The sequence below is a fragment of the Bos javanicus genome, chromosome 16 (assembly GCF_032452875.1).
Source record: "Bos javanicus breed banteng chromosome 16, ARS-OSU_banteng_1.0, whole genome shotgun sequence".
In the NCBI taxonomy this organism is placed as follows: domain Eukaryota; kingdom Metazoa; phylum Chordata; class Mammalia; order Artiodactyla; family Bovidae; genus Bos; species Bos javanicus.
This window is the reverse complement of record NC_083883.1, coordinates 29,039,378-29,051,498: the sequence shown is the minus strand read 5'-3', so window position 1 is coordinate 29,051,498 and position 12,121 is coordinate 29,039,378. Positions and strand designations below refer to the sequence as shown.

At 38.9% G+C, this 12,121-nt stretch overlaps 1 protein-coding gene across 2 annotated transcripts in view; it reads right to left on the bottom strand.

Annotated features, from left to right (window-relative positions):
- The window catches only part of DNAH14 (dynein axonemal heavy chain 14), a 394,303-nt gene that overhangs the window by 88,115 nt on the left and 294,067 nt on the right, over positions 1-12,121 (bottom strand). For both annotated transcript variants that reach the window (XM_061382365.1, XM_061382363.1), the window contains 2 exons: positions 5,119-5,250; positions 4,671-4,766 (listed from right to left, as the gene is read on the bottom strand). In XM_061382365.1, coding sequence (XP_061238349.1) covers positions 4,671-4,766; positions 5,119-5,250 — 228 coding nt within the window. The remainder of the gene's footprint in view (positions 1-4,670; positions 4,767-5,118; positions 5,251-12,121) is intronic.

The following is a 12,121-nucleotide window of genomic DNA, read 5'->3' as shown; positions in this document are numbered from 1 at the left end:
AGATTGCCTAAGGAGAGAGTCCAGTGTTTTGACCCTGCCAACAAAAACACCCACAACCTAATCCTAATCTTCCTTCCCAATTTCATCTCCTTTTCAATATTACAGTACAGCCAGATTGGCTTATTCCATATTTTCTAAACATTTCCTAAATTTTCTTGCCTCTGGGATTTGTCTTGTATTCTTCCCTTATGCCTGGACTCCTCCCTTAAATGGATGTAAATCCTAGGCATTCTTTAAAATTCTTATCAACTTCCAGCTGTCATAAAGTCTTAGCTTGGTAAGTCCACATGGATCTATACTGGCTACAAAAATCATTTTTTGAAGGAATTATACATTGCCAGGTATTATCTCCTGGGCTATGGTCTTATAGTCTTATTATTCTTTTTTCATGTCCTCAAAATCTCTGAAGACAGGGTTTAGCGTGAAGACTTGAATATGATATGTACATGTAATTGTATATACAAAATTATGCCTACTGAATACAGTTAGTGATCTGTAATTTCTCCTCCGATTTCTAAGATGTTATCCTTGTGAAAATACCTAATTTTCACAAAAATATACACATTAGTGACTTTTGGCATGGTTATTCTAATGATTTATTACTTAGTCCTATTACACCCATAATAATTATTCAGTTGTTTGCTCTTTCATGTATTATGTTGGTTTCTTTTCTTGCTTATACTTTCTGTTTAGATTACTCAGAAAACTCTTTCTTTGTTACTTATGAACTAGTGAGTTATTTAAATATTAAAGTGTAGGGCTTATCAATTCAAATAAACACGTGAAATTTCTATTATATGACAGACAGTTACTGTGCGCCTCCAAGGTAACACACTTAGTGAAATATAAATTTCAATATACAGTGAAATATAATTAAACTAAGGTTCTGGTATTATTTATTTTCCCCAAAGTTTCAGAGATTTTTCAGAATTTTTTTTAATACTAGGACCCAGGTGAACAAAGAAACCTGTTTATAAAATGGGAGACAGTGCATGGTTGAGTAAGTAGAAAATCTCAACAAAGAGTTTAAAACTAATGGAGTTAACTATTACACTCAATTTTAAAATATTAAGTGTAGAAATGGGGCTTCCCAGGTGGTACCAGTGGTAAAGAATCCATCTGCCAGTGCAGGAGATGGGAGACTCAGGTTCAATCCCTGGGTTGGGAAGATCCCCCTAGAGTAGGAAGTGGCAATCACTCCAGTATTCTTGCCTGGAGAATCCCATGGCCAGAGGAGCCTGGTGGTGTACAGTCCATGGGGCCACAAAGAGTCAGACACGACTGAGCAACTGAGCACACAAATGTAAAGATACACATTTAAAATATACTTGTTTGCATTCAATGAGTTAAAATATTAGAAACTTCTTATGAAGCCTGTAGACCTGGAAGGGAATGTGGAGTATTAGCGAATACAATTCTGAAAAGAATTTGCAGTTTATCTTTCTGTCTTATACCATGCAACAATAATAAAAACAAATGAGCAATACTGTAAACAAACATTTGTTGGATAGATGAGTGAAAATACTAAAACACACACACAAAATAAAGGACATCAGGAAAATTGAGTAAATATCCAAATTGAAAATACCAAGCATCAAAAATAAGCACAATAAAACTACATAGCAACATAAAATAAATTCAGTTCAAATTTGTTGTTATTTCCTTAAAAAATGTCCAATACTTTTTATATCTCTTAAGCTTGCAAGAAATATCTATGGGACCAGGTAGGTAATTGAAGTGAATTGAGGGGTTTATGATAGCCATGTAAGAATGCTAGCTTAGGCTGTCAGATTTCCTGAATTTTCAAGAGAATGTAGATTTTAAATGAAATTTTCAGATTTTAAAATGTTGGTAACTACATCAAAATGTAGGGAAAGACGTTAAGTCCAAATAAAGATGTCAGTGGCCGTCTCAGAAGTATATTGCCTTACCCATTCTCAAAAGGTATGTGAGCTATGTAGGGGAGAGGGATTAATGATCTCAATTCTAGTTTTAGTTTTCATTGTGATACTCTTATTTAAAATTGAGACATCCAAGGAATGTGCTTGTGCTTAGTCGCTAAGTCGTGTCTGACTTCTTTGCAACCCCATGGACTGTAGCCCGTCAGGCTCTTCTGTCCATGGGACTTTTTCAGGCAAGAATACTCAAGTGTGTTGCCGTTTCCTTCTCCAGGGGATCTTCCCCACCCAGGGATCAGACCCATGTCTCTTAAGTCTCCTGCACTGGTAGGCAGATTCTTTACCACTGAGCCACCTGGGAAGCCCATTAAAATAATAACCATGATTTTACACAGCAACAAAGTAATTAATAGAAACAGGCTAAACAGTTTTTAAAAAAAACATAGATTGATATTAAGTCTTCAGTAAACTGAAGTTATAAAGATGTCCTGGGATAAATGGTAAATTAATATATTAGTGATATAACATTAGCTAACATTACTGAGTGTGTTACTATGTGTCAGGCAGTAAGACCTGTATGTTAGTATTTACGTGTGTGTGTGCTCAGTTGCTCAGTCGTGTCCGAATCTTTGTGATGCCATGGACTGTAGCCCACCAGGCTCTGCTGTCCATGGGATTTTCCAGGCAAGAACACTGGAGTGGGTTGCCATTTCCTACTCCAGGGGATCTTCCTAAAGCAAAGGTCCAGCCAGCATCTCTTGCACTGGCAGGTGGATTCTTCACTACTGTACCACCTGGGGGAACAAGGAGAGATAAGAAGGCCTTATTAAATGAACAACGAAACAAATGGAGGAAAACAACAGAATGGGCAAAACTAGAGATCTCATAAAATAATTAGAACTATCAAGGGAATATTTCATGCATGGATGAGCAAGATAAAGGACAGAAATGATAAGTACCTAACAGAAGCAGAAGAGATTAAGAAGAGGTGGCAAAAATACACAGAACTATACAAAAAAGGTCTTAATGATCCAGATAACCATGATGGTGTGGTCACTCACCTAGAGTTGGACATCCTGGAGTATGAGGTCAAGTGGGCTTTAGGAAGCATTACTACAAACAAAGCTAGTGGAGGTGATGGAATTCCAACTGAGCTATTTCAAATCCTAAAAGATGATAGTGTTAAAGCACTTCACTCAATGTGCCAGCAAATTTGGAAAATTCAGCAGTGGTCACAGGACTGGAAAAGGTCAGTTTTCATTCCAATCCCAAAGAAGGGCAATGCCAAAGAATGTTCAAACTACTGTACAACTGTACTCATTTCACATGCTAAAAAGGTTATGCTCAAAATCCTTTAAGCTAGAGCTCAACAGTGCATGAATCAAGAACTTTCAGATGTATAGCCTGGGTCTAGAAAAGGCAGAGGAACCAGAGATCAAATTGCCAACATCCACTGGATCATGGAGAAAGCAAAGGAATTTCAGAAAAATATGTACTTCTGCTTCATTGACAATGCTAAAGCCTTTGATTGTGTGGATCACAACAAATTGTGGAAAATTCTTAGAGATGGGAGTATTAGACCACCTTATCTGTCTCCTGAGAAATTTGTATGCAGGCCAAGAAGCAACAGTTAGAACCAGACAAAGAACAACTGACTGGTTCAAAATTGGGAAAGGAGTACTACAAGGCTGTATATTGTCACCCTGCTTTTTTAACTTATATTCAGAACACATAACGTGAAATGCTGGGCTGGATGAATCACAAGCTAGAATTAAGACTGCTGGGAGAAATATCAACAACCTCAGATATGCTAATGGTAACACTCTAATGGCAAGAAAGTGAAGAGAAACTAAAGAGCTTCTTGACAAGGATGAAAGAGGAGAGTGAAAAAGCTGGCTTAAAACTCAACATTCAAAAAACTAAGATCGTTCAACTGGTCCCATCACTTCATGGCAAATAGAAGAGAACAAAGTGGAAACAGTGACAGATTTTATTTTCTTGGGCTTCAAAATCACTGTGGACATTGACTGCAGCCATGAAAAAACACACTTTGCTCTTTGGAAGGTAAGTATGACAAACTTTACTTGACAAAGCTTATTAAAAAGCAGAGATTTCACTTTGCTGACAAAGGTCTGTATAGTCAATACTATGGTTTTTTCTAGTAGTCATGTACAGATGTGATAGTTGGACCATAAAGAAGGCTGAGTGCCAAAGAATTGATGCTCTGGAATTGTAGTGCTGGAGAAGTCTCTTGAGAGTCCCTTGGACTGCAAGGAGATCAAACCAGTCCATCCTAAAGGAAATAAACTTGAATATTCATTGGAAGGACTGATGCTGAAGCTGAAGCTCCAATACTTGGCCTACTTGATGTGAAGAGCTGACTCACTGGAAAAGACCCTGATTCTGGGGAAGATAGAAGGCAAAAGGAGAAGGAGGTGGCAGAGAATGAGATGGTTAGATAGCATCAACAACTCAGTGGATACGAATTTGAGCAAACTCTGGGAGACAGTGAAAGACTGAGGAGGCTGCCATGTTGCAGTCCATGGGGTAGCAAAGAATCAGACACAGGTTACTGACTAAACAACAACCACACCTGGAAAGCCCTATAGTACTTATATTATTTAATTAATCACAATTGATCTTTTCACTACCTGTATTATTATCTTTATTTTACATTAAACTGATAAAGTCATTGAGATAATGACTCTTTCCTGATGTTTCTGTCTAGTTCATAAAGACTTTGAGAGTCTAACAAGTAAAGAAATTTCTTACCAGCTGTAAACCTCTTTGTTTCTCATCCAACCTTTGTTGTGCTATTTTTAGGACATTTTGAGCTTCAGCCACTTGGATTTGTTTAGGGCCCACCAGCTTAAACAGAATGTCACAAAATTTAAGTGCTTAAGTTCACTGTTAAAAATACCATTTAAGATTAAAAGACACTTACATACGTCAACTCTTAAGCTTTCTTAGAATTAGTGTACAAAGGGAAATTACTTAATATGGAGAAACATTAAAACAAATAAAACAATAGCATAGTTGTCATAAATTCAAGAACATGACAGGAGAATTTGATGTCTAAGAGTTAACATAATATGGTTGTAAAAGTGTTTTTCATTAAGCATTCTTTCCACAGAAGTTCATTTGAGCATTAATTGCTTTTCTGGGACAATGACGTTATCACTTGCAAATTGTTACAGGTGTTTAAGAGGGAAAAGCATACCTTCTGTGCTTCATGGTAGTTATTCAAGGCTATAACCCACTGGCACATAGAGCAACAAGCAACAGAAACGAGAGCAATCTTGTTTGGGTTGAAATCAGGTAAGACTAAAATCTTCTTCAGTTTTATGAAAGCCTAGAGAGAACAATTCATGTTACATGAGAAATATTATTGATCTGAAGTTTTCCCCAATCTACACTAGAAATAAATTTTGTTTCAATAAAAATACTCAACTATTCTTCAAAAATAGAATGTAAGACATGCCTGGATACAAACTGGCTCTAGTATCACTAATATTTTAAAGAAGAGGGGAAAAGCCTCTACTGTTGCTGTTATTGTAGCTATATTATAGTTTTTTTTTTTTTTAAAGAACTCCATTTTAAAATGAAAATAAAACAAGCTCTTTCTCTAGTTGTGTGGAATGTGGTGCATAAGGAGGTCTGAAGTCTTCTTGTGTACCTTATGTGTGGTCACCTGGAAAACCACCCTCATTTCTGTTCCATAAGAAGCATTTGGCAGGGCACAGTCCTGTGCAAAGGTCTGTCTGGCCAATGATGGTGGTATGGCCTGGCACATGCTGGGGCTCACTGAGGACATTGTTCTATAGCTTAGCTGTGTCACATGTCTATGGATTCACCTCATCTAAATGGTACAACCTAGTTTAGAGTTAGCTATATAGTATTTCTCCTATACTTTGGGGAGAAATAATCAGAAGGAAATCTTTCTCAGACTGATACTCCGTGTCCCATCCTTTCTAACCAGGCATTTCCTTTCTTGCCTGGAAGGACAGGACCATTTTGCTGAATAATTCAGATGGAATGTGGTCCATTCTTAATGATTACTTGTGTTCTTATTATCATTTAAAATGCTGTTAGGCTTTTAATCTCAACTTTTTGAGGTTGAAAGATCTATTTAAGCATAACCATAGGGAATCATTTTTGCTAAGAATACTTCAGAGAGTGAAAACTTGTTGCATTAATTCATGAGTGGTATGGGTAGCAACACATATTCTGCTAAAAACATTCACCTTGTTCAGGTACTACTCTATACTTCCTAATAGCACAGATTATTATTTTAACTAATTGTGTTGTTAGCTATTTAATGTCTGTTTTCCCTGTTGCAATGAAAGCTTCATAACATCAATAAGTTGGTCTTATAAACTATTATAATGTCTCACAATATCTCTTACCTGGAAAATAACCCATAAATATTTATGGAATTAATTAATGAGTATTCACCCCTTCAGCTGTGACGGTACCATTCATATGTATATAAACCTTTCAGTTTGCCCCTGAACTTAGCTCTCAGCTTGGCTCCTATGTCCCTGTTCAGATATTATTCCAGCATCTACACATCCAAAGCCATTTCTATATTATTAGGTAATATTGTTGCAGCAGCAATTACCAAGTAGTACCAAAATCAGTATTAGTTTCCTGTGGCCATTGTAACAAATTACCACAAACTGGGTGACTTAAAACAACAGCAATTTATTCTCTCACAGTTCTGGAGACTGGAAATTTGAAATCAAGGTATAGATCAAGTGGTTCTCTGGGTAAGGACTCTACATGGCCTCCCACTCTCCTGGTGCCCTGAACTCCACTGCTTGCTCAGGACTTTGGTCCTTCTCTCATCCTTCTTGCAGTCCTACAGTAAATCTACATTCTTCAGAATTAAATCTGCTCCGGTGAAACCCTTTACTAGGTGTCCAGACTACCTTATTAAAATTTTTTTCTGTGCTCTAATCTAACCCTCATCTTCTCACACAAAAATCAGAATTTGTAAAGTACTCAGAACAGTGTTTGTTTTATATGAACATTTGTTACATGAATGAAAAAAAAATCTCAGAGATCTGGTTCGAGGTAGTGACATAGGAGGATTCTGAACTCCCTCCCTCTCATGGCCACACTGAATCTACAGCTACACACGCATGCATGCTAAGTTGCTTCAGTCACTTCAGTCATTTCTGACTCTGGGTGACCCTATGGACTGTAGCCTGACAGGTTCCTCTGTACATGGAATTCTCTAGGCAAAAATACTGGAGTGGGTTGCCATGCCCTCCTCCAGGAGATCTTCCTGATCTAGGGATCAAACCCCTGTCTCTTGTGTCTCCTGCAAAGGCATGTGGGTTCTTTACCAGTAGCGCCCCCTACACATAGGGAGCAATAATATCTGGAAGAAAACCAAAAACTACCTGAGTGACTCCTATACTTGGATGAAAGACCCCACACTGTAACAGGTAGGAGAGGCTGAGACACAACCTTGCCATGGTGTGGTGTCCCACAGTTGGCAGGGAACTCACAACCCTGAGCTCAACTTCAGGACCTGCACCTGAGAAAAAAATTCCACAATACATATAGCTTTAAAAGTCAATAGGGTTGTATCCACAAGACTCAAAAGGTTATAGCAATCTGAGAAACATCCCTTAAAAGGTCCATGGGGACTCACCCATCCCAGGACCCAACACAGAGGACTGACTGAACGTGCCAAGGTTTCCAGTGAAAGAGGCTATTTGCTTATATCAAAACTTCAGTCTGAGGGGTAGGCTTCTCAATTTAACACACCTCTTGGAATGACAAAAAGAAGAACAAATGAAGCACAAAGTTAATAGAAGGAAGGAAAGATCAGTGCAGAAATGGTTACTAAAAAATCGACAGAAAAAAACTCAATAGGATTAAAAGCTGTTTTTCTTATAAAACTTGAAAAATCTGTAGCTAGACTCACTAAGAAAAAGGATAAAGAACATGCAAATCAGTAAAATCAGAAATGAGAATTGAGACGTTGCAACTGATACTATAGAAATATAAAAAATCATAACAGACCACTGGGAAAAATCATATACCAGCAAACTGGACAACCTAAAAGAAATGGATAAATTCCTAGAAATATCCAACCTATCAAGACTGAATCATGAAGAATCAGGAAATCTGAACAGACTGGTTACTAGTAAAAAGATTGAGGTGAAAGTGAAAGTTGCTCAGTCATGTCTGACTCTGCGACCCCACGGACTGCAGCCTGCCAGGCTCCTCTGTCCCTGGAATTCTCCAGGTCAGAATACTGGAGTGGGTTGCCCTCCTCCAGGGGGACCTTCCCAAACCAGACATTGAACCCAGGTCTCTCACATGGCAAGTGGATTCTTTACCATCTGAGCCACCATCAATAAATAAAAACCTCCCAACAAGCAAAAGTCTGGCACCAGTTGGCTTCACTGGTGAATTCTACCAAACATATACAGAGGAGTTGATACCAATCCTTCTCAAATTCTTCCAAAAGACAGAAGAAGAGGAAACACTTTCAAACTCATTTTTGTTTTTTTAATCAGGATAGCATTACCCTGATACTAAAACCAGACAGGATACTACAAGAAAAGAAAATTATCTCTAATGAACATAGACACAAAAATACACAAAAATATAAGCAAATTGAATTCAACAATATATTAAAAGGATCATAAACCATAATCAAGCAGGGTTTTTTTCCAGGGATGGATTTAAGGATGCTTCAGCATCCACGAATCAATCAATGTGGTACACCATATTAACAAAATGAAGGGTAAACATCATATGATCATCTCAATGGATGCAGAAGAAGCATTTGACAAAATTCAATTTTGATTTATGAGAAAGATGCTCAACAAGTTGGCTTTAGAAGGAATATAGCTCAACATAATAAAGGTCATATGTGACAAAGCCATAGCTAACATCATATCAATGAGGAAGAACTGAAATTTGTTTTTATAGGATGAGAAACAAGATAAGGATGCTGACTCTTGCCACTTTTATTCAACACAGTGTTGGAAGTTCTAGCCATAGACAGTAGGCAAAAAAAAAAGCAACTAAATTAAAAAAGAAGACATAAAACTGTCACTATTTCCAGACGACATAATATTAAATGTAGAATACCCTAAAGCTTCTACCAAAACAGTGTTAGAACTAACGAATTCCATAAAGTTGCAGTAGACAAAACTAGTATGTAAAAATCAGTTGCATTTCTATACATAAACAAACTCTTATAAAGAGAAATTTAGATTTTCTAATGTAGAAAATCCCATTTATAACTGCATCAAAAAGAATAAAATATCTAAAAATATATTTAACTAAAGAAGTGAAATATCTGATACTGAAAACTAAAGACATTGATGAAGGAAATTAAAGAAGACACAATAAATGGAGAGATCATTTGTGCTTATAGATTGAAAAAATTAATATTGTTAAAATACTCTTTGCTACCCAAAGCAATCTACAGATTCAAAACAATACTTACCAAAATTCCAATGGCATTTTTCACAGAAATAGAATAAACAATCCTAAAATATGTATGGAACCATAAAAGACCCTGAATAGACAAAGGAACCTTGAGAAAAAACAAAGAGGGAGGCATCTTGATTTCTGTTTTCCACCTATATTACAGAACTGTGGTAAACAAAACAATGTTGTATTGGCATAAAAACAGACACATAGATCAAGGAAATGGCAACTCACTTCAGTACTCTTGCCTGGAGAATCCCAGGGATGGGGGAGCCTGGTGGGCTGCCGTCTATGGGGTCGCACAGAGTCGGACACGACTGAAGCGACTTAGCAGCAGCAGCAGCAGATCAATGGAATGGAGTAGAGAGCCCAGAAATGAACACAAGTGTATATGGTCTATTAATTTAAATAAAGGAGCCAAAAATATACAATAGGTGAAAGGACAGTCTCTTTAATAAGTGGTGTTGGGAAAACTGAACAGCTACATGCAAAAGAATGAAACTGAACCACTATCTTACACCATACAGAAATTAACTCAAAATTAATTAAAGACTTGAACATGAGACCCAAAATCATAAAACTCCTGGAAGAAAACAGGCTGTAAGCCACTTGACATTGATCTCGGTGATTTTGGATTTGACACCAAAAGCAAGGCAATAATAGCAAAAATAAGTAAGTGTGATGGGCAGAGGAGCCTGGTGGGCTACAGTCCATGCGGTCGCGAAGAGTCAGACACTACTGGGAGACTTCACTTTCACTTCTCACTTTCAAGCATTGGAGAGGGAAATGGCAACCCACTCCAGTGTTCTTGCCTGGAGAATCCCAGGGACAGGGGAGCCTGGCAGGCTGCCGTCTATGGGGTCGCACAGAGTCGGACACGACTGAAGCGACTTAGCAGCAGCAGCAGCAGCAGCAGCAAGTAAGTGTTGATTACCTCAAATTAGAAAGTTGCACAGCAAAGGAAACCATCAATGAAAAGAAAAAGCAATCTAGAAAATGGGAGAAAATATTTGCAAACCATATATATAATAAAAGGTTAACATTCAAAATAAATGGGGCTTCCCACGTGGTGCAGTGGTAAAGAATCCGCCTGCCTGGAATCACCATCTGGAGGCCTGGACGTGAGATGGCAACATTGCCTTCCGTGAAGGAAGAAGCAGAAGAGGCCTGGTGACACCGCGTAGGGTGTGGGGCCCGTCCTGCCTGCCGCGCCCTCTCCACGTGTGTCCTGTCCTGGGACTCGCCTGAGCCCTGGGTGTGGACCCTCGCGGAGGGGCTGGGAGTGGTCCCCCTTAGCTCTGCACTTCCTAGTTTGGACCATTTCACACCCGAGGCTGCTGTTGCTTTCCAGGCATTTGGCTGGTGCCCCAAGTCTTCCTGTGCAGCCGCAGACCAGGAGCCACGGCCCGAGGTCGGCCCCAGGGGTGCCGGGCCTCCTTCCTTCCTTCACTACCAGCTCTAACCTCGGCGCCCGGGCCGGCTCCTTGCCTCAGGGGGACCTCCGTCTCCCATTTCCCACGAAGCTTCTGGTTTTCCCTGGGACCAGTGTGGGCCATGATCCACAGAACTCGTCTGCTGGCCTAGGGGCCAGAGCTTTTTCATTTACGTTGAAAAAGCAGTGACTCCTTTAGCATCGGCTCTCAGAAAGTCGGGGGCTTCCCTGGTGGCTCAGACAGTAAAGCGTCTGCATACAATGCCGGAGATCCGGGTTCAATCCCTGAGTCGGGAAGATCCCCTGGAGAAGGAAATGGCAACCCCACTCCAGTACTCTTGCCTGGAAAATTTCATGGACTGAGGAGCCTGGTAGGCTACAGTACAGTACATGGGGAAGCAAGGAGTTGGACACGACTCGGCGACTTCACTCACTCACTCAGGCGTGATCCCTGAGAAAATCCTCTGGAGTAGGAAATGGCAACTTACTCCAGTATTCTTGCCTGGAAAACTCCATGGCCAGAGGAGCCTGGTGGAGCCTGGTGGGCTCCAGTCCATAGACTCGCAAAGAGTCGGACATGACTGAACGACTAAGTAGGGGCACACACTCACTCACACGTATCCCAAATAAATAATTCATCTAGTCCAACAGCAAAAACACCAATCTGATTTTAAAATGGGCAAAGGATCTGAATACATGTTTTCCCAAAGAAGACATACAGATAGAAGACATACATAACAGGTATATGCAAAGGTGTTTAACATCATTAATAATCAGGGAAATACAAACAACTACAATGAGCTATCACTGTTAAAATGGTTATTATCAAAACCACAAATAACAACTGTAGGTGAGAAAGTGGAATACTTGTGCACTGTTAGTAGAAATGTAAGTTGATGAATCACTATAGAAAACAGTAAGAGATCTCTTCAACAATTAAAACAGAAGTGCCAAAGATCTAGTAAGTTACCTTCTGGGTATTTATCTGAAGGAAACAAAAACACTAACTCAGAAAGATATATTAACCCTCATTTTAACTGCAGCATTATTTACAATAGCTGAGACATGGAAGGAGCTGAAGGGTCCATTAACGGATGAATGCATAAAGAAAATGTGAAAAAAAACACACACACAATGGACTATTACTCAGCCATAAAAAGAAGGAAATTCTTCTATTTTTTATAACTAGAATGGGTCTTGAGAACACTATGCTGAGTGAAATGACTCAGACAGAGAAAAACAGATATCATATGATCTCATGTATGTATAGAACCTAAAAAAAAAGAAAACAAAAACCAAAATGAACTCATAGATACAGAAAGCAGATTGG